Here is a 22,466-nt window from a genome sequence, read left to right on the forward strand (position 1 = left end):
AACCTTGGGCCTCTCGCAAAACTATCTAAGCACCTAATTTCTAACCCCATCAGCTTCAAACATCTATCACAGCTACTTTTCATCTGCGAATTAACCCCATACCATTAGACAAACGTCGTCAAAATAGCCAGCAAAATGACGAGGAGCCCAGGCAACAACATCGGCATCATTAACTCCTCAATCGCAAGCTCCGTACTAGGCGATATGAGACTCAACGGGAAACTAGGCGGGAACGCCCGCCTCCTTCTCTCAACAGTCTCCATCAGATGCCTTGGGATATTCGTAATATCGATTGTCAAGCGATGCGTGCTCTTGCTTCCATCATGCTTTACGTATAGCGTCGCGAGATCAGGATCATACGACCACTCTCCATCGCTAACCTTGATATCGATGTTGCGCTGGGCGTAGTGGTACTTTGGCACAAATATCTCCGTCGTCCGCGACTTCTCCGGTTGAGCTTTCCTGTTCTTGGTGTCAACCTCAGCCTCTGAGGTCCACTCGAACTCGTAGTGGAGGGTCCGAGGATCCCAGTCCGAGCGAACGGGACGACCTGCGATTTTGACAGCGTAAGGACGGATGATCACGTCCAGGACTCTCCCGCCGCGGTACAGCTCATCATCCTCGTGCGCTTCATTCGCATAGTCTGGCAGAATGTGGCCCGGCTTCGCTTCAGTGTCGCCGTTAACGACAGAGAAATCCTCCTTGTTCCACCCATCGCCGTACTCCACACGGTTATCAGGGTTATAATTCCACAGCGTAAATGCGAGGTTATTATCCTCCATGGCGGAGACGAGCGCGTGCATCAGCTCCCGTAGCTTATCGTAGTTGCCCGTCTTGAAGGCTTCACCGCCGTTAATGTCGTAGGGGATGCCGACCTCGCCAATGAGGGCGGGCACGTGGGTTCCCAGCGACTTTTGCCCGTACTTGAGGATGTTGGCGAGCTGCGTGCGGTAGTTTTGGCGGAGCGCCTTGGCACCGAAGTAGAGTGCTTTCAAGATGAACATGCCCCTGGAGAGACCTTGTACGTTGACGCTCATCCAGGAGTGATGCTTGCTGAACAGTACGTTGAGGTCGTAGAAATGAGGGGCAAAGACGAGGTTTTCTGGTCTCGGAGTATCGATGATTGTCTTGGTCGCGTATGTCTGTTTCTGTCCTGCTTCGTCCACCTTGCCATCCTGGCCAACCCAAGGGGGCACAAACTCGTTGGGTATCGGCTCAAAGAAACAGAATTGGCGGGATGACTTCCGTGAGACACGTTCCGAGAAGCGCTTGAGAAAGGGACCGTAGAAGTCGCGATACCATTCCAGTGGTTTCCCTTCACGACCTGGCCGATGGTCCACCTCAAAGTAGTCTTGCTGCAAGACCTTTGGGCTCTTGGTTACCTCATCCCATTCCCACACGCCATGAGCGCGCCATACACACTCGCCGAGACCATAGTTCTGTGGGTTCGATGCACTTGGCTTAGCAGTCAACCAAGCAGATCTTCCCTTTGGATCGACAATAGTTTTGTGAGAAATGCGAGTGGGGAACGGCCAGGACTTGACATAGTAATTCACTTCTTGAGCGTAGCCACTGGCAAGTGCGAGCGCTTGTGTCAACGAAGGGTAGTACCCGATATGCAAGTCGGTATCGTAGTTCCAACCGTCGAACCCATGAAGATTGACGAGACCTCGATGTGGCTCGTTCAACGGCTCGAATCCAACGCATGCCTCGAGACAAGCCACTTCATCCGCGAGTCGGCCAAAGGCTTCGATGAAGGCGCTTTGAAGAAACTCCTGGGCCGAGACAGGCTCCTCTCTGCCATTCTTTGGTCGCTGACATTGCAGCTTCGGCGCCAGAGCTTCGCCCGCCCAAAATAATGTCGCCATTGTCGACGCCGCAATCTTCTGGTACCCAGACGGCCACACAAAAGGACCGCTCGGCTCCTTCTCATTGACAGGTGCAGTAGCTCTCCTCAGCTCATCCTGCCCATGCACATACGCAGCACCAGTCTCAGTGAACGCCTCGACATCGAGTCCAGCAACCTCAAATGTCCAACCAGGTGCACCGCTGCCGCCACTGAATCGGCTCCACACGTCCTGATGAGCGCAGATGAAACACTTGACACCATATTTCGGCATTACCTCAATGAGCTGGCGTAGGTAGTCGATGTACTCCAAATCCACATCCGTATCCGGGTCCGGCCCGGAGTGTCCAATCGACTCCCACGTAACGAGCAGACGAATAAGCGGCAAACCCCAAGCCTGCAATCGCCTGAAGTGCAGCGGCGCATCTTCAAGAGGAAACGGCCTGCCAATAAAGGTCACCGTCCGGTGCTCGAAGAAGCCGTCAGTGAGATGAGACAGGCCGTTCGGCGTCGTGGGCAGTTTGCTTGCCCCGGAGATGTTGAGGCCGTGCAGCGTGACGGTGCGCCCGTAATTATCGATAAAGTAGCCATCTTTCAGGCCAATCGGACCTCCCAGTGCCGCGTCTGAGAGGTCTTGCGCGGCGTATCTAGCCACCATGGTGAAGAGGGCGGTGAAAGGGTCGTTGAGAATCAAGGTGTAAGGTGAGCTTTTTAGCTTGATTGGCCAGGGATGAGCTCCGGGACGTTACGCGTACTGACAGGGCTTCGTCAGGACAGATAACCTGCTTAGTCAGCGATCGATCCTTTAGATGTCTAGTCAGTTGCAGTCACCAAGTTGACATGGTTACAACCTATCAATGTGGAGATCTCGGATACCTCTTGAAGATGTGTGAATTCAATTCAAAAATACTGAGTTGTGAATCGGAAAGGCCGAACCATTCTCAAGTTGTTCTGGGAGAGAAACCTGTTTACGAATACCGTACCGGGAAAGTCGGACCCCGGAGGTGGATGCTATGCCAAGGTTTGTGCCTCGTTGACTGCTCAAGGTCCTTGAGCCATTTAACCACCTGCCCTGACTTGATTGAGCCTTGAAAAAAGTGTTGAACTGCGATACTCTCTCAGACGTATGTACGTGTTTACAGCAATTTTCACCAGTTATTTTGGGACCGGCTTGTTCTGATTTATTTTCATTATTCATAGAGTCGTCCATCTATGGCCGTCTACGGCTTTTTCTATATAAGGCCCGCATGGTATCATGAACTAGGAACGCGGTAGTTTTTCATTTCGCTGGAACAACACACAAACTTAAAGCTTGCGAACGACCTTGTTGGAGGCCTCCTTCTCCTCCTTCTCGTCCCAGATGTTGATGTTCCAGCGGGGCTTGTAGGTGAAGGGAATGTTGTAGCGGCGGGGCTCCTTGCCAATCTCGTTGATGGCGGCAACGTCCTCGTCCGAGATCTTGACCTCTTGGAAGTTGGACTGGATGCGGCTGGGGGTGACGGACTTGGGGATGACGGAGTGGCCGCCGACCTGGGACCAGGCGAGAACGACCTGGGCGGGGGTGGCGTTGAGCTTGGTGGCGATCTTCTTGACGACGTCGTTCTCGATGAGGAGGGGAAGACCGAAGCCGTTGTTGCCAAAGGCCTGCGTGTGTTAGTCACTGTGTCATAGAGGAGAGATGTGATGCTAGGGTTGAACATACAGAGTAGGCGGTGATGTGAATGTTCTTCTCCTTGGCGTACTTGATCAGGGTGTCGTTCTGCTGGAGGAGGGGGTGGCGCTCGATCTGGTTGACGGCGGGGGTGACACCGGTAGCGTCGATGACGGTCTGGAGGTCCTCAACAGTGAAGTTGGAGACACCAATGTTCTTGGCCTTGGACTTGGGGAGGTCGATCAGGGCCTTCCAGGTGTCGACCAGGGAGACGCTCTGGTCGAGGTCGACCTCACCCTCGGCGGCGAGGGGGAAGAGCTTGTCGCCATCCTTCTTGAAGGCAACGGGCCAGTGGATGAGGTAGAGCTGTAAGTGAGGGGTTAGCCGGGTATTGCTCGCCCGTTACCAGCCAGCCTGGCATGGGCACAGTGGGAAGACATACGTCAAGGTAGTCGAGCTCAAGCTCCTTGAGGGTCTCGTCGAGAGCAGCCTCGACGTTCTCGGGCTTGTGGTTGTTGTTCCACAGCTTGGAAGTGATCCAGATGTCCTCACGCTTGAGGCCGGGGATCTCGGCGAGGGCCTTCTTGATACCCTGGGCGACCTCGGGCTGGTTCTGGTAGATCTTGGCGAGATCGAGGTGACGGTAGCCGGCCTTGAGGGCCTCGTAGACACCGACGGAGACTTCGCCGGGGGCGGACTGCCAGGTGCCGTATCCCAGAGTGCTAGAATTACCAGAGAGTCAGTTTTACTCGGTGTGATTCTCTCGCTTTACAGTTGGGGGAGGGGAAGAAACGAGGCAGAGCGCGAACGCGAGAGCGGGGTATCGCGATCGGCAGGGGGGATGGATGGAGGGGTAATTCTTCAGACGTACGGGATCTCGGCGCCGGTGTTGAGCTTGGCCTTGGTTCCGAAAGACATTTTTGCTGAATTTGGATGAGCAGTGATTTAGAAGAGAAGAAGTGGAAGAGTGTGAAATATCGTGAGAATCACCAGCAGGAGGAAAGACAGAAGGAGAGAGCTTTTAGGTGGCCTCTTTTTAAACAAGTGAGGGGTTCCAACACGCAATTGCATCATCGTTTGTCAGGATGAGCTGCGCACCCTGATGGGATGGGGTACCTCGTACTTTCTCTCCGTGACGCCCACTGTCGGACCCGCTAAACGGCCTTCGAGTACCAATTGTCGATGGAGGATATGAGAGATGGAGGAGAAGACGCGGGTTGCCCCAGGACACGGTCGTGACGCTGCCACCGTCGCCAACTGTTAGGATTGCCTGTGTGGGTTGGTCGCGGCGGGGGTCGCAGTCGTGGGTGTGGACCGTGGGCGATGGTGAGACTGGGGGACCCCGCGCTTCCACCTCAATCTCCCGTCTTCTGTCTCTCTCGGCTGCGGGAGCCCGACGTCGGCCATCACGGAGGGGCTCTCGTTACGGCGTACGGATAGGCTCGCTTGGAATTGAGACGTGAGTCCGTTTGGATCCGTCTGGGTCCGGCACCGGGTAAGCAGTACACGCTGGCCCGTCCCGGCACATGTTAACATCTTCACACCTATGAACCTTACCTTGGCTTGAGGCCCTCAGGTTTATGTGAGATGTCATTCATAAGACCCAAGCACCCTTGATACGGAGCATTGCGCTGACCACCTCACTCTCTGAATTCACTTTGTGAGATGAAATCGACTCCGTCATGATGGCTTTGTATCACGTCTTATCTCTCACTCATGTCGTCTTGATCATGTCAAGCATCGACACAATGTCGTGCAGTGACGGGACAGACGGCGTGGATGGCGATCAGTGTAGCTCATGGAAATGCCGCAATTGCCACTAGACTTTGTCCTCGGCACATCTTTACACCAAGCCCCGAAAGCGTGTTCCACTCAAATGTTTTCATGTTCCACACAACCTTAATCTGATGCGATCAAATAAGATTTCGCCCTTCGAAGTATGGCAAACTGAGAATGCGTGGTGCAACCTACAACGCGACTACAAAACAAGGTCCCATCAAATCCACTGCTCACTCTCCTTGTTTGTGCTACTACTGTCAGGTATCTATACTCATGACTAAACACGCCTCTCAGCAACATTTTGTCAATGAGGATACAATTGACGACGACGATCGGGAGTGTGAAGGGAATGAGTAGTGCGCGTACCCTAATGACGTAGGACCGGGCAGATGAGTTCTTCAATGAGCGCGTTGTGAGTTGAACATAGTAGGACTAGGTTGCGAATCACTTCTGAGTGCCTCGCATAACTCTGAGACTTCGTCTTGGACGAAAAAGTGAGAGCAGCCAAATTGTTCTTGGCAGAGAACACTGCATCCATAATGATTGAGATCAAGCCGTGTGTATTTACAAGAATTGGCGATGAACATCATCCTCTGCCTCGACCCCCACGTCAATCATATCCATGCAAGCTATCATCTACATCGGAAAAAGAATCTCACATCCAAAGCCAAGTTCCCGACCAGGTAAGATGGGCACAGGCGCCGGTTCCTGCATCCTTCACACATCTATCGCCCAATCATTCCCCTAGTGAGACATCTCATGCTGCTCGCTTACGCTCAAGAAGCGCGTTCTGTAGCGCCGCCCTCGTCTCGAAAAGATCATCAGGGGGGCTCTCAAGGGCCTTACAGGATGCGGCCCGCCACGGTCCACTACGGAGAACCATAAAATTAGAACGCTCCAAGACCGTGGCTGCCGACTGGTGCGTTAAGACGCGAAAGGTGTTCACAACTTACGGAGTACTTCTCCTCATCATCTCAGTCATGATGGTAAAAGACGAAGCTCCAAAAACATGATGAGAGTCGAATTGATTATGAGACCCCAGATACCTTAGACATGGCGCGGTAGCTGCCCAAGGCTTGGTCACTCGTGCTAGGTCGTAACGCTGGCCTATTTCGGAAACTTTGGAAATGCCGAAATGCCGAACTGTCGAAATATGGGTCTCTGTTCGGCGCCGAAACTGTCAATGATCTCCTTTCATTTACACTCGATGGGAACCATCATTTGGCCTTTCACCTTCATCCTTTGCATTTCGCCGAAAAGCCGACAATAAATACTGTCCCGGTAGCTGGGCGGTTCCCAGAGCGGAATTGCCATACGGGCCTACATGGCGACCCCCACCGACGTTGGAGTTGGCGTGGCGCGACTGAGCAAAGCGTGCACCGAGTGTCACTCGCGCAAGGTGAAGTGCGATGCGCCTGTTGTCGGGATACCCTGCGGCCGATGTGTCAGCAAGGGATACGCCGAGAGTTGCAAGCTGGTCTCTCGCCAAATACGCAAGAGGTAGGCGAAAGCCATGGTGAAACTCAATAACCATTCTTGATTCTCTGACGATGACCTCAAAGGAAAAGAAGAGTAGACGATTCGGTCCAAAGCCGAGACAGTACCCAAGATGTCAGATCGCCATGTTGCTTCCCATTGGTCTGTCCAGACCACTTGAGCTTGTTGTACCTTATGGCATACAAAAGCTGTGGAGATATCAGTGCGGACTGACTGACTGGAGTAGAATACAAATGGTACACCCAGAGATTCCTCATCAAGTTGTGCTATAGGGGACTCATCAAGCCTTTCGAATTCAAGCGTGCGGCCGTCTTCCATTCGACGCATCCAAGATCCATTTGGCCCTAGTGAGCTTGGGAAAACGAGCTCAACAGGCTCAGGCCGCACGCCCGAAAATATACGAGACGTCTATGCACTCCCACAGGCGCAAGCAGAGTACAACGGAAGGAGTCACTATCTCAGTATACTCAAGACGGCGATGAATGGTAGTGAGACGAGTGAATGTCCCGGGCTCGGATCTGCTGCCAACACTTCCGCCGATAGCACTCCGCACTACCCAGACAACACGCAGGTCGGCATGTCTGGTTTGGATCCAGTGGATCTGGACTTTCTTATGAAGAAGGGGGCATTTGTCTTGCCGCAGCGGGATACCTTGTAAGGCGTGTACTCAGAAGCTGACCCCTATTATAAACCTATGAAAGCTGACAAGGGGGATTTGAGAATGGTGTTTCTGACTGCCTATTTCCGCTTTGTCCATCCATATTCGCCAGTGTTGGACCCAAACTACTTCTTACAAAGTTATGAGGCAGGGTCCTACTCGCCCTTTCTCATACAGACGGTCCTGACCAGTGCCACTCTCTACGTGCCAACCGATCTCCTGACCTCGTGTGGGTACACAAACGTCACAGAGGCACAAACAGCATTCTTCAACAAGGCATTGCTATTACACGACTTCCAGTGCGAGAAGAGTCAGCTATGCCTGCTGCAAGGATCCCTCATCTTGGGTACAACTGCCTTCTTCTACCCCATTGACCGAGATGTTCAGTACTGGTTCTTCAATGCCGTCCGGCTTGCCACGAAGCTAGAGCTCCAGAAGCTGTGAGCACGCCTCAAATCTTATCTTGAACCGGTGTATCAATTTGCTAAAAATAAGAATCTGCAGTGATCAATTACGTATTGCGGACGCCCAGCTTCGTGGGCTATATAGAAGAATTTGGTGGGTGATTTACGTGAGTTCATCGACTACGCCCAGCGAACAGGAGCTACTTGACCTACCTCTCATTGATATTGACTGATTCGTCCTAGTGTCGAGATGTACTATTGTCATTCCTGGGTATGCAAAGTATGCCTCTAGTCAGCGATAAGAAGAAGCTGCCAGCTTTGCCAACGGCGGAGGATTGGGAGGTTCAGAATGACGACACAAACGCTCTGTTTCCTTCCACGATAACTCGTGAACAAGAGCTTCACTTTATTGATTACTGTAAATTGTCTGTGCTAGGTAGGTTGCAAGTGGTCGACATTTGGACAGCTCCCAACACTAACTTCACAACGACAGGATCGCGGTGGCTTGTCGAAATATCCGATGCAGACCAGGTCGACGGTGAAACCATGTCTCGGGAGTTCCAAGCCTGGAGAAGTCATCTCCGAGGAGCAACCTACGCAGACTACCACCTCACTGACGGTCCCTACCTCACGGCCCTTATCGCAGCCAGTTACCGATTTGAGTGTATCTTGTACAGAACCCTCAAGCTTTATTGGAAGCCTGTAGACATTTCTCGGTATGACTGGGCGCAAGGTAGACTTCGATGCTCAATTTTTGAGCTTGACACGCTATTCGGTAGAGCGCTTGCAAGCGGCGAGCTCAGAAGCCTGCCCATGTCATTGTGCGTCTTCATAGCACAGAGTCCCAAAATCGAGAACGGAAGGCTAACAATTCAATTTGACATGGCAGTAATTCGAGTATACCAATAGCGCTTGCCCTCCACATAGAAGCCGCTTTGGATGCTGCCGAGTCGAACGCGATGAAGTCCATGTCGCTCATTTACATTCGTCAAGGATTACTCATTTTAGAACAGCTCCAGGACTCGCCAGTCATGAAGAGGGTACTGTCCATTTTTCAGTGGGCGCTAAATCGGTTGGATATCGTCCCTGCAGCTATTCAGGACAAGCAACCCAATGACGGTGTTCATGTTGGCATGGAGCAGGACAGATCTGTGGACCGGATGGAAGTCTCGACGGATCATGAATTCGGAGAAATGCTCCATCAGATGGAGCCGTGGTTTGGCGATTTCCTCGGGCTTGACTTCCTCGATAATTTGAGGTCGAGCGGTGACAGGGGATAGACTTCGAAAGTTGTCGAGCATAATAGTCATTCAATTAAAAATCAATTGACGTGGCTTCGTAAAGAAAGACTATACATAAGCCCAACTCACACAATATTGATGTCGATAGTAGGGCAGTTCTTTTGCTCTACACATATTCGTAAATCTGGTATGTCGGTGAGTTTGTTGGCTCGCGGTTATCAATGTCACTGGCGAAAAGGGTGGCATTCCACCATATGTTCATTACGCAGGCTTTGAGAACATAGCCCTGGAGTCAGATGCAATCAACTTGTGGGAATCAGGAACGCGAGAAAGAGTGGTGTGAGCATTGAATTCAACGGTCGGCATCCGTTCTAGCGTCTAGAATATTTGAATCTAGCTATGCATGTCTTCAAACATGAGGGAGTGTCTTGGCGCTACCAGACCAAAAATTGTTGAATAAAAGTCCCACATCCTGCACATTCTCGACCGGGTAAATGCCAGCCAGGATGCCGTCTGGGCGTAAGATAACAATTCCACCGCTTCTGGCTGAGATTCCAAAGGTATTGTGTCCCTGTCCGTCGACATCACAGAGCACCAAACTAGCAGGAAGTCCATCAAACACATCCCACGTGCTAGTAATCTTACCAGTGACAATGGTCGTGAAGCTCAACATCTGGGCGTATTTATTGACCAGGTTGAGAGACTGGAGAGTCTCACGAAGTGCAACCACCTCTGCTGTCTGCTGACCAGGGCGACCAGCAAATACGAGCATGTTCCACTGCCCAGTATTCTTGTGGATGATGCTCTGCAGGCGAATGGGAACAGACGGGCCAGGTGATCTGAGAAGAATGTCAGGACAGCGATGACCAACGGCCAAACTGCCGGTAGTGGCCTTGTCGACCAGAACGGAGGGCCCATAGCTGACGCCGAGACCAAGGTTGAAGCTGGCGTTGGACGTCAATATGTCGGCCAGCACCTTGCTCGGCTCGGGTTTGCCGCTGCATCCATTCCACGTCTCGGGCACGTCGCCAGACATCACAGCCGCCAGGTTCTTGTCAATATCAATGACCTTTTGCGCGACGGCACGGCGCTCCTTGGAGTATGTATCGAGCACTGAAGTCTGATACCATCCTCTAAGAACTCCAGCGAGCTTCCAGGAGAGGTTAATGGCGTCGTGAATTCCCGTGTTCATACCCTGGCCGAAGCCAGAGGAGTGTGTGTGGGCAGCGTCGCCGGCAAGGAACACGAAGTCACCCTTCCGCATGGTTGTGGCTACCTTTTGCCTGATCCTGTTTTCGTCGTTAGGGAAGTAACTTTCGTATCTTCTAAGATGTGTACTTGCGTATAAATAGTCCACCAGTCGAGCCGCTCGAATTCAAGCTTGAACGGTTGAACGGACTTGATCGCCTCCTCAAGAGCCTGTTTTTTGCTTAGACCTTGGGGATACTTGGCCTTGAGCGTCGGGGTGAAGACGTATCCGAGGCGGCACACATCCTTATCAAGCCGAGCTATGAAGGCGCTGCCGTACTCGGCGCTATTGATTGTCACAAAGCCAAGATCAACCTCAGAAATGTCAGTCTTGACACGGCCATCGAAACGAACCCATTCGTATGCCGTTTCGTCGCCGATCATTTCAATCTTGGCAAGTTGTCGGACTTGAGATTGTACGCCGTCGGCGCCAACCAGGTATTTGCTTTTAGAAAATTAGCTCAGTTCTTGTGATTGAGACATGTATCAGAAGAAACATACCACCGCACCGAGCGTATTCCATGCTGAGGATGTTGGAGCACGGCTGTGAGATTGTAATTGTCTTGAGGCTTATCGTCGATTTGATAGTCAACAAGTTCCCATTGGTATTGGACCTCAGTTCCCGAAATTTCCTTGTACTTGGCCGAAAAGACGGCCTGGGAAGACTTTTGCCGAATGTTGAGGATATAGTCGTGAAACGTTCCGGTCATTGCAGTGAACATTGACTGCTGTCCCACGGCTGAGACTCTTTTGCCATCCCGAAAGGTGGCGATTCCCCGTACAGCGTTGCCCTGTTGAACCATTTCTTCGGCGACGCCGACCTGTTCCAAGAGCTCGAGAGTGCGGGGAAAGAGACTAATGGCTCGGCCAAAGGACTCCTGAACCTCCAACTCTCGTTTTTCTTCGTTGCAATGTCAGATTCGCCCAACACCAAAGTAACGTCTGTCAACTTACCAATGATGATTGTGGGAATGCCTTGGTGTGCCAGGCCGAGGGCAGTCACCAGGCCGACCGGGCCAGCACCAACAATGAGGACATCAGTCGACTTGAAATCCATGGTCAATTAAGGTAGTCAGATGAGTTCTGAGAGATGTTTGAATAGATGATGGTAGAAATTGAAGGACTAGAGGGATGGTCTTGATGACAATTTTATATGTGAGCGGGAAGCACGCGGTCTTCAATCAACTGGAGCAAGTCAATCACCGTCTGCAACTTACGTTGCATCGTTGACCGGAATTCGGGATTATAGTGATAGACCGAAAATACCCTAGACAGTCTCTTCCTTTCGCTTGATATACGGGCGTCTCTCCCTATGCAGCTGCCGCCTTGCTCGATGTCGATACTCCGTCGATAGATGAAGGTAACACAATTCCGGCGCCGAAAGAATTTGTGGGTCGTGTTCGGCACCGAACAATGAGAATCCATTCTCCAACCGCCCGTCGCGCCTTGGCCGTCCCATCAAACCGACCATCATTCTATCTCTGTACATAAACTCTCGACAGGGATGAAGCAAGGTTCGCCAGACACAAACGACCCCAAAATTCAATGGGTCGCTTTCACAATTTGGGGGACTGAAATACGCGGGAAATGGGGCACGTGTGTTTTGACTTTCAGCTCCATGTCTCAACCGTCTCAAAACGTCGCTCCAAGTTCCATGGAACGCCACAAATCAAACCAAGAAAGCCGCCGCCCGTTGGCTTGGCTTGGCCCAGGCTTGCTCGGTAAAAGTCAAAGTTCGTTGTTAACACCTAACCGCCTTTTCTCTTAGCCTTGCACCGCCGGCCCTTACCTCACCTCAACTCCAACTGGTGAGATTGTGCTATGAGATTCTCAGTAAGGGGCTTGCGACAGCGGTACCAGTAGACGCTTCCCTCCTTACGGACTACAGCCTTTCCTTGTCGCATCTTTCTAGGTCGCAATTCCTGTTTCTTTCTCGGTTTCGATAGACGGCAGGCACTCTCATTTCACTGCCATCGCCAAACCGTTTCCATGACTCGAACGTAGCCGTATCACACAGTCACTCTCCCTTGCCTGGCTTCCATCATCGAGAAGGCCTCATCACCGACCCAAGATCATCACGCCGCCTCTCATTCCCGCGTCTCTCCACTCACATATACTCACACAGACAGACACAACCATTCGTCATGGGGAGGACATCGTACCGCTGGACGCGGGTGCGCTCCATCGTCCTCACCCTCATCACAATAACATGTGTCATCTACATCCTCGACACAAGATGGCTACACCCGCGTACAGAAACAGCCATGCTAGAACGCTTCATGAACACAGAAAGCCTCGTCCGGCAACCGGCGACACCAAAATCCAGCTTCGACTGGTCCGCCGTCGAGCTGAAGTACCCGCCCCAAGACCCGCTCACCCGCGTCCCGAACGGCGGCCGCGGCTCCCTGCCCCGTGTGCAACACCGGTTCGCCTCCGAGTCCCTCTCCGCTTCCCGGCGCCGGGAAGCCCGTCGACAAGAAGTCCGACGCCTCTTCCAAAAGAACTGGGCGAATTACAAAGAGTACGCCTGGATGAAGGACGCCCTCAACCCAGTCTCAGCCACCGCAAAGGACCAATTCTCCGGCTGGGCCGCCACCCTCGTCGACTCCCTCGACGTCCTCTGGATCATGGGTCTTAAGCCGGAATTCGAAGAGGCTGTCGCGGCCGTCGCGAAGATTGACTTTAGCATTTCCACATCGGACCGCGTAAACACCTTTGAGACAAACATCCGCTACCTCGGCGGTCTCATGGCCGCTTACGATCTCAGCGGGCGCCGCGTGCTTCTCGACAAGGCCACCGAGCTTGGCGATTTACTGTACGGCGCCTTCAATACCGAACACCGCATGCCGGTAGACTTTATCAACTTTAACGACGCCAAGTCAGGCAAGGGCCTCATCGTGGAGGGCTCCGTCGTCTCCGCGTCCCCCGGCACCCTATCCCTCGAGATGACGCGCCTCTCCCAGCTCACCGGCAACCCGAAATACTACGACGCCGCCGCAAAAGTAATGGACCTCTTTCACGACGGCCAGCAAAAGACGAAACTCCCGGGCATGTGGCCCATGTTCGTCCACATGGCCGACCGCGACGTCGTCACGGGCTCAACCTTCACCATCGGCGGCTGCGCCGACTCGCTCTACGAGTATCTCCCCAAGATGATCGCCCTCCTCAACGGCGCGGAACCCAAATACCGCACCATGACGGAGAACTTCCTCAAAGCGGCCAATGAGTCCCTCTTTTTCCGACCCATGCTCCCCGGCGGTGAAAACGTCCTCATCTCGGGCAACGTCGACGTCGACGCGGGTGGCAATCACTCCCTCGACCCGGAAAGTGAGCACCTATCCTGCTTCATTGGCGGCATCTACGCCCTCGCAGGTCGCGTGCTTGGAAAAGAGGAGTGGGTTACCGTAGGCGCGAAGCTGACGCTAGGGTGCTACTACGCTTACCAGGCCATGCCAACGGGCATGATGCCGGAGCGGTACAACATGGTCAAGTGCGACCGGCGGGACGCTTGCGCGTGGGACGAGGACAAGTGGGACGCGGCGAAGAAGCTGAAGACGGAGTACAAGGAGCACTTACCCAAGGGCTTCACGACGGCCAAGGACCCGCGGTATATCCTCCGGCCTGAGGCGATTGAGAGCGTGTTTGTGCTCTACCGTATCACGGGCGACCAGGGATTTCAGGAGGCGGCCTGGGAGATGTGGAAGGCTGTGAGTAACGGGACGCTCGTCGAGCACGGCAACGCTGCGGTGTTGGACGTCACGCAAAAGCAGGACCCGCTGCCCAAGGAGGATTACATGGAGGTGAGTTTCTCCGTTATTTTCTTCCTGATTCTTGATGCTCTTCTTCCCGTTTGGATTCTCCTGCCATGTCAGCATGCCTTTTGGCAGGGATGAGTTTTCCGTTCTAAATCGGGAGATTGCGAAGGGGAGAGAACAGAGAGAGAGAAAATTCCGCTTGACTGACACTGCATGACCACCCATTTAGAGTTTCTGGCTGGCGGAGACACTGAAATATTTCTACCTCGTCTTCTCACCGCCCGACCTCATCAGCCTCGACGACTACGTGCTGAACACAGAAGCGCATCCCTTCCGGAGACACCTTTGAGGTCCGGAGAAAGGGACACGGTTGGAATTAAGGGAAGGGGGCATCTTCCACTCGCCCCGGACTTCATGTCCCGAACGCTTGGGTTTGGATGAAAAGGAGGTGCCCGCACAGCTCTGCTGATCTGTGCTCTCTTTTATCCCACCGGCGGAGTCTGATACATGGCATCCTAAAAGCGGTACTGGACGTGAGATGGGTTTACATATAACCGGGCTGGTGTATCCCTACAGAGTATGAGCGAATAGATTCGGCGAGTAATGAGATTTTGAGCTTTGATACCTAGCTTCGTAGTGGAAGATGATAGTGAGCAGAAGATCAGCCTATGAATCTGGTGTCTTTACGATATTACGAGTCAACCGCTACTGATCCATGGTGAAGCGTCATGGCTGAGCGGCAATGATGACTGATCGCTATTCAACCATGCTAAATCGCCACCCTAGAAGTAAACTTCGTTCTTCATAAGGCTCATCGCCCTTGGCTACTGTCATGAATGGTATTGTGAAGCAACGGCTCTCTTGGAATTCCTGCACCGTACGTCAACCGAAGCAGCCGCAGTAAATCGTGACGAACCAACTCATCACGGGTGTATTTTGCCACTCTTGGCAGCCATGCCACGATCATCGGGTCTGTTTACCCAGATCTAGACGTCCGTCGAGGAGCCAACCTAGCAAGGATGACCATGAGTCGAAAACATGTCTTGGCGGGTAAATACTAGGAGATCGCAGGAAAGATGAGCACTTTGGGTGAGACAGGCCGGTAGTATGTAGGCTTGGACCGAGCGGACGGGGATAGTGCGTGTTGTGTGGTGTAATGGTACGGACGTTATTAATTACTATGGTCTTGGAAATTCGGCCTCTGGTTGATCTCTAGAAGCTTGTTTTCTAATCGAGTTCTATGCGGCTCGCCTGCTGGAAAAGGGGATCTCTGGGCGTACTATATCGTAGACCGCTTCGTACAGCCCTGCTCTGCTTTTTCGCAAGAGTCTGTAGAATAGAGGCTTGTCTCTGAGATTGAGTAGAGAGTCCAGGAGCCTGGGGTTTCACGACTGCCCAAAGGTTCGTGAAGACTAATCATCAAATGAACACCTCCTTTCCCAACGGGGAGAATATTGCAGGCAGGAAGAAGAACAAAACTCTAAAACCCTGTATGCTACCATTCCATATGTCCACTGACCTGGTTTCATTCGTACTGCCGTGCCTCATTCTCGCTTGTGCACGTCAATCTGTCAAACCCAAGCAGACGGATTAGCCCACATGCCACCACACTACAGACACAGACTACGGATACACACAAATGTCAAAGCCACGCCTAGCTCCAACGCATTCTAGAGCCCAAAACCCCAATGAGCAAGGCCTGTAAACCGGTTGACTCCACATAACAACCATAAATAACATGCGACTTCCCAGTTGCAATATGAGGCTTCAGGATCTTATCTCGTCTTGGTACTCGTTGGGGCACGGCCGTCCACTACGAGTGACTTACTCGCGATCCCTCACCCCGGGACGAGGGCGCATGAGTCGTGTAGCAGTGCCGTAGCCAAGGCCCTCTGACGGGAGAACAACGCTAAGCCACTGGGGAAGTGCGTCGTTTGCCCCCCTAAATTCCCCATTCTTGTTGCCTCTCTAGCCTATGGAATCTGTCGTTGTACGAAAGTTTAGATTTCAACGGGCGCGAAGCACCTATTACGGATAATTGCCAACTTACAGAAAGAACGCCAAGACATGAGAGTCTAGAAGAAGGAAAAGACTCACGCGACACATTACCACGTCCATCAAATCTCCCAAGAGTAAATTCCCCGGCTGATTGTCCGTTAAATTACCCGTCCACCACTGCCATGAGGCAGCAGAACAGGCTAGCCAATGCGCCTGTAGAGATGTATCCGTATGAATACTCCATACCTGAGCGACTTTGAACTGAGCAGCTCAGCAGCCCACCCAAGTTACTAAGGATACCTAGCCAACGGAAGGGCCGCCAAGAGGTGGATTGGAAACACCTCATCGCCAAGAGCACTGATCAAGCTCATATACTCGATGGGCTTTTAATAGCCCCAAACACTGCCCGCGCAGGCGCCAAGACCACCCCCAAGCAAAGCCGGTGCAGCAGCAGTAGCGAACTTGCGGACAGCATGCCGGTCCCCGTCCCTCACTACCTTACTCCGTGAACTTTCCTCCGTACTCAACCAAATAGGCTATCCAGAGTCGACAGTATCGGATTTTGCCGTACGCCAAGTAACGCAGAACGGACCTCAAGGTGAACAACCTAGGCCACCAGCCAACCCACACTACCACAGTACTCCTCCGTACTACACTTGTAAATTAGCCCGGCCTTTGAGGCATAATCATGTGCCTGACCACTTTACTACTACTCACTGACCAAGTGGTTCAGGACTGCTCCGCTACGGATACCAGCACACTCGAAAATAGCATCCTCCTTGTAACCACATCGAGCAGATCTCGAGCACTTTCCAAGAGGTTGCAGACTCTTGGTTGCTCTTGGTTAGCCAAAGTCTTGGTATTCCTCTTGCAAAGACACCCAGCCAGCCTAGCAAGTCTGCGGAAGAGGGCGGTGTCAACCTCAACAGACCCTTCATCCATGCCCCAAAGGCCTTGGCATAATGTTTCCAAAGTTTATCACCTCCATCCCGTTGAATTGACTCAAGATGCAGTTTCCGTGTAAACTGATGTATAAGAAGCAAGTGATCATCCCGCCTTTTCCCAACTTCTGTCATCCCATCACCACCATCATCATCATCCCACCTCACCCACACAACCTTCAACTCAAACTTCTCCCACAACCCATTCAAACTCCTCCCCCACCTTAACTCAAAACCCACACCACAAAACCGCCAACATGCGCGCCGTCTTCGCCATCATCTCCCTCCTCGCCGCCACCGTCGCCGCCCGCTTCGACGGCCCTTGCAACGACACCCACTGCGGCGAGGCCAACGTCAACTGCGAGGCCGAGGGCCGCATCTGCGTCGGCTTCCCCAGCGTCGATCCCGAGAAGCGCCTCGGATGCACTTGCAGCATTGTCTAAAGACATAAGTTTTCAATGTTATTTACGCATGGTAAGTTGCTTCAAGTTCGGTCCACTCTCTTCTGAGTTTGGAGAACTGTATGACTGACTCGATTCCCATAGATCAGCATTTCATAAGGTCTCCCATCTTGGAAAGACTTGGAGTTTTTTTTAGTTTTTTTTTGGGAAATACACAGGAACGAAGGAAAAAGATGAACCCATCATGACATGACAAAATACACAAGAGGCGCTCGGAGAGAAGCGATGGAACCCACACAGCATGATATCCAAACCTGAACAAAAAAAAAACAGCATAGAAAATTCACATACTACTTCTTCCTGTCCGCAACGCAAAAAAAACATTTCTTCCATTTCTCAAAACCCATGAACCAACTCATGATCGCCATCTGCCGTGACGTCCGTCCGTCCTTCCCGGACGCCACACCCGCCGCCGCTTCCAACCAGCTAACATTTCTAGAATTCGCATAACCCGCCAAGACCCCAGACACGACTCGAGGCGCTCGTCTCCCGCAGCCAAGACTCGTCCACCTCACCACCACCACCACCCCAACTCCCTCCTTCACACCCCTTTTCCCCATCCATTTCCTACCGCAGTATACCTCACATATACCTCCAACCCATACAAACCCATCCATTCGTGATTCCCGTCAGAAATCCCCGACGGCACTCCTCGGTCCCACCGAATCGGCATCCTCCCCCATCCATCCCCGCCCCCCGAGACCCGAGGGACCCGAATGCACCCAGCACAAAACCCACTTTGCCGAGATCGATCGGCACCGGGATGAAGAGTGCTGGGCACTTTACAGCAAGGCATACAGCACCAAAGGACTTGACAGAGGCCCAGGTTATCATCGCTGGCACCGCCACTGCTAAGAAAGTAAGACTTAGTGCTGAGCCCACAATATCGACGGATTGAGAGGGAGAGAGAATGAGAGAGCCTCATAGGGGAAAGGTTACATTCGGGACCGGTCTCTGTATCGGTATCTCAATCGCATCTTGAGAGATGTGAAATTTGTCGCAATATCAACACCCTCGAATCGCTCGCATATCCTCACGCCTTAATGCTTGCAGAGTTGAAAGTTCCCATCCAAGTGTGTAGACATTGAAGAGACTAAAAGTACTAGTACTAGATAACAGTACATACAAATGAAATGAGACCATGATCTCATACCAGAGACTCCCCATGGTTCCCGTTTTCCCCATTTTCTTTTTTCAAAAGAACAAGTCTCGCGTATGGTATCATCCCGCTCCCAAAAACTTCGTCCCTGGACGAACGAAAACTCCAAAAAAGCCACAGGCTACTATACAGACGGAACAGATGTAATACACGAAGAAAAACATAAGATATCGGGTGATAAGAAGAAGAAGAAGAAGGGGCTCACATCTTACCCCATCCCCTAACAAAACCCCTCTGCGCTCCATTCACTCTCGCCAAGATCCCAAGCCCAACATCCTCACCTCCACCCCACCCGCCCCCGCGCTTGACGTTGATGCCGTACGCCATATCCCCGTCTCCCCTCACCCCATTGACGTCTTCTGCGCCCCTACGCTTCCTCACGCGCTCATACCCAATCTTGAACCCCATTGAGTGGCTTCCATCCAAAAAGCTGCGCTTCATCTCCTCCGTCGCCTGCCATTCCGCTCCACGGCCCAAGAACCCGAATACATTGCCGTCGGCCAGCAGCGCCGCCACGGAGGAGATACTACACGGGTTCCGTGGCAGGATGGTATCCGTCCCGGGCGTAAGGAGCCACGCCACGAGCGTCAGGGCGACGAGGAGACCGAGCACGGACTGGATGATGCGTGTCGAGGCGGTGTCCTGCACCAGACGGCGCAGAGAAGTGACGGACGTCGACTCGAGCATGGCGGGGATGGTCTGCTGCGCCGTCACGTCCGGAATGCGACGACGGGAATTGACGTTGAGGTTTTGGGCGCGCAGGATGCCGTGCTGCCGGACGATGGCGTCCGCTACGAGACCGCTCTTGCCCAGGCCCGGGTCGCCTAGGTTCCCCGCGGGCACCGCGAATCGCGATGTGACGAGGGAGCTGAAGAACGGATCGAGCTGGTTGCCCGTGGTGAGGTTGGCCAGGAGTCCGTACTGCAAGGGGAGCAGTCTTAGCTTGATTGGCTTGGCGGTGTTTTCTTGGACGACGGGCGGGTAGGTTGTGTCCACGTGTAGTGAGGCACCCGTGAGGCGGATCTTGGCCGTTACAGTCTCGAGCGTCTCATTGCAGCCCATGGCTGAGATGTAGCCCACCTGCATGGGTGTGCTATCGGATAGCTGGCCCCAGACATAGGTGAAATCGGAGCATTGCGACGATGCAGCGGACCGTGGGGTAGCGACGCCGAAGACGGAAGATGGAGAGACTCCAGGTGGTAAGACGGCGTTGGACCGGATCGATGGGTCGAGGCACGGCTCACCGGCGATGTTGACCTTCATATCCTGTGAGAACTGATTCGGCAAGTCAGGAACAGTAAAGTTTGTATTGATCTCGGATTGCGGGTAGAGTCTGCAGTCGAGCCGCGAGCGAAGGGCAGGGACCGTTGCGATGATGGTGCCGGCGCCGTCCTGCATATCGAGGGGCTCCGATAGCTGCAGACTGTTGAAGTTGAGGTCCTCAAAGGTAAATGACGGGAAAGTCAGGTTAGCGTCGAGAATCAGGGAGGCCAGAAGAGTATCAGTGGTACAGGTCGGACAAGGTGAGGACGCATTGATGAAGCTGTCGAGGGTCTGAAGGTTCACGGGCCGCGTAGATGGGATCGGTGTCGTACTATATAGAGCCCCAGAAAATGTCGCTAGTAGCGACGCGACGATCAGAGCGGTGGTGGTGAACACGACAGCGATATTTTGCGTCTTGACGGCATCGAACAGGATTCTATGCTTGGACTTGTCCATGAAGTCCAGGTGAACCGTCGTTTCAAAGGATCCCCCTTCTTTGAGCTTCGCGTATGGCGCAAGACACCTCGTCGCGCAGTCCGCGGCGGCGAGGTATAGCACCACCAGACCAAAAATGACGCCAGTCCCTGTTGTCCATAGAAAGTGCTTGTCGGTATTTGCCTTGGTCGTCGCGATGCCGGCGTGTGCATTGGAAATACGAAGCACAACCTCGAGTGCAACAATCATGCCAACCATAGTGATCACGGCTGCGAACCTTGCCCATGGGTTCAGCGGCAGCGGGTGCTTCCAATCGGCGTTTCGTACAAACTCGACCGGCTGGTTCTGAGGGGGCGGAGCACCACCAAAGATCTTGAAGTATCCCCTCGCCTCCTTCTCGGCCTTCTCGTAGGGCTCTACGCCGGTGTAGTAGTTCGTGCCGAGCAGCTTTTCTCGTACGACTGATGTGTCGGCAGCACCCGTGCCGCGCAAACACTGAAGAAGCTGGCGACTATGAGCGAGGAGGGTGGCCATGTTGATAATGGTGTTTGGGTCGCGGGGTAGAAAGCCTTTTGCTGGCGCGAGGGCAATTGCAGCCAGCACTAGCACGAGAACGAAGCCTAGGAGTCCAGACAGGAGGTGCGCTGGTATCTGGCGAACGTTGAGTCGCTCCCCGATGATGATGGCTGTACCGGTGGACTTTTCTTGCGTCTCGCCCATCAGTGAGCTGCGTGCTACTAGAGCAGTGTACTGCTTCCAATACGCTGTGGAGATCTGGGTCAGGTTGTCCGTCTTCAGAAACGTCTCGATCGGAGGAAGCCCGTAGTCCTTGATCTGCATAGCGACAGCCGAGTTCATGACGGCGTCGGAAGCGACAATGGCAATGCCGGGGTACCGGCTGTTGATGTTTGGTATTGCTGCGAGGATCTGCGAATCAGTGGGATAGGAGTTGAAGTGCCCTTGGACAATGTCCCAAGGGTGGACCAGCTCGAGAGTTTTGTTCGCTGCCGAGCGGTTGCGTTCGATCTTGATGAGTTGCGTATTGTTCTTGGTGACATGAACCCTGGTGAGGAAGTATGATGGACGGCAGATAAGTGCTGCGGACCTTGAAACCGCACCCGAAATAGGCACGTTGAAAACGTCACTCTCCGTCGGTACACTGGATTCGTTAATTTGGATGGCTCCCGTCATGACGACGACTCTCCCATCATCGGGGGAGGGCGAGTTCCCGCACATCCCAGCCTGGAATGCCATGAAGAAGGTAGGAAGCGTGAAGCCAATCAGCGCCATATTTGGGATGGTTTGCGTCAAGGTGCAACTGGGAGTCGATATGGTGGCGTTCAGCTGGACATCCGAAGCTTGGATGAACTGGACACCAGTCAAGGTAAACTGTGCCGGCTCGCACTCGATTTCGGATTGGAAGCCGTCGACGTTGGTTCTCAGCTCAGCAGTCGCGGGCAAGTCCGCAGAGAATGACTGAAAGGCGAACTCTTTTGAAGTGCCGTCCGGGAAGTTGAGACCTTTCGTCTGGAGGGCAGTCATCGTGAAGAAAGGTAGGGCACCAGCATTCCGTAGCCCAGTGGGATCGTTCACAAACGTGTTATGCAGGTTCAAACTCGCACCCCGAGCAGTCACAATCTGGAACGTTGGGCTGACGAGCGCCACAGCGATGACGATGATGATTTTGAGCGTCAGACCGACAGACGCCGTGGCCGCAACGAGCCAGTCTCGATTCTTTGTCGCTTTCGCAATGGTCCACGGCTCGAACATGAAGACGTAGTCGACCATCAGGGTCCTGTCCACGCTCGCAGGTCCTTTTGCCATCCGGAGCCACGGGGCGCTCGCTTTTGCTTGGTGTTCTGGTCTCGCCCATAGCGCGGCGATGCATGTGAAGATGAAGGCTGAACCGTACTGCCATAGATATCTGAATCCATGGTCTGGTGAACCGAGTCCTCCTCTTTTGTTTGATAGGTCCAACACGGCTTCTACGGTAACCATCAGTCCGGCGAAAAGGACTGCGAACGAGCTGAGGACCCTCCTTTGGAGATAGAACGGTCGGTACGGAAGAGCGACGTCTATTAACCCATTTCGTTTTCGTAAGTCATCGGAATCGGCCGTGGTTGGTGGTGT

The 22,466-nt window shown here is 53.1% G+C and overlaps 5 protein-coding genes across 5 annotated transcripts; 1 reads left to right on the forward strand and 4 right to left on the reverse strand.

Annotated features, from left to right (window-relative positions):
* Positions 1 to 104: 104 nt before the first annotated feature.
* N0V96_003120 (uncharacterized protein) lies at positions 105 to 2,504 on the reverse strand (the record flags this gene model as incomplete). Its single annotated transcript, XM_053189721.2, has 1 exon — positions 105 to 2,504. One exon carries the CDS (start codon positions 2,502 to 2,504, stop codon positions 105 to 107), a length of 2,400 nt encoding a protein of 799 aa, XP_053052644.2.
* Positions 2,505 to 3,151: 647 nt separating this feature from the next.
* GLD1 (mitochondrial glycerol dehydrogenase Gld1) lies at positions 3,152 to 4,415 on the reverse strand (the record flags this gene model as incomplete). The annotated part of the gene is made up of 4 exons (XM_053189720.2): positions 3,152 to 3,490; positions 3,549 to 3,863; positions 3,940 to 4,219; positions 4,369 to 4,415. 4 exons carry the CDS (start codon positions 4,413 to 4,415, stop codon positions 3,152 to 3,154), a joined length of 981 nt encoding a protein of 326 aa, XP_053052643.1.
* Positions 4,416 to 9,485: 5,070 nt separating this feature from the next.
* On the reverse strand, positions 9,486 to 11,381 carry N0V96_003122 (uncharacterized protein; the record flags this gene model as incomplete). Its single annotated transcript, XM_065756746.1, has 4 exons — positions 9,486 to 10,196; positions 10,415 to 10,769; positions 10,826 to 11,225; positions 11,279 to 11,381. 4 exons carry the CDS (start codon positions 11,379 to 11,381, stop codon positions 9,486 to 9,488), a joined length of 1,569 nt encoding a protein of 522 aa, XP_065614513.1.
* A 1,087-nt stretch (positions 11,382 to 12,468) lies between these two features.
* Positions 12,469 to 14,217, forward strand: N0V96_003123 (uncharacterized protein; the record flags this gene model as incomplete). Its single annotated transcript, XM_053189717.1, has 1 exon — positions 12,469 to 14,217. One exon carries the CDS (start codon positions 12,469 to 12,471, stop codon positions 14,215 to 14,217), a length of 1,749 nt encoding a protein of 582 aa, XP_053052640.1.
* A 4,622-nt stretch (positions 14,218 to 18,839) lies between these two features.
* On the reverse strand, positions 18,840 to 22,160 carry N0V96_003124 (uncharacterized protein; the record flags this gene model as incomplete). The annotated part of the gene is made up of 1 exon (XM_053189715.2): positions 18,840 to 22,160. The coding sequence occupies one exon, from the start codon at positions 22,158 to 22,160 to the stop codon at positions 18,840 to 18,842; it is 3,321 nt and encodes a 1,106-aa protein (XP_053052638.2).
* Positions 22,161 to 22,466: the final 306 nt, after the last annotated feature.

The sequence above is a fragment of the Colletotrichum fioriniae genome, assembly GCF_027942845.1.
Source record: "Colletotrichum fioriniae strain IMI 355084 chromosome Unknown scaffold_3, whole genome shotgun sequence".
Taxonomy (NCBI): domain Eukaryota; kingdom Fungi; phylum Ascomycota; class Sordariomycetes; order Glomerellales; family Glomerellaceae; genus Colletotrichum; species Colletotrichum fioriniae.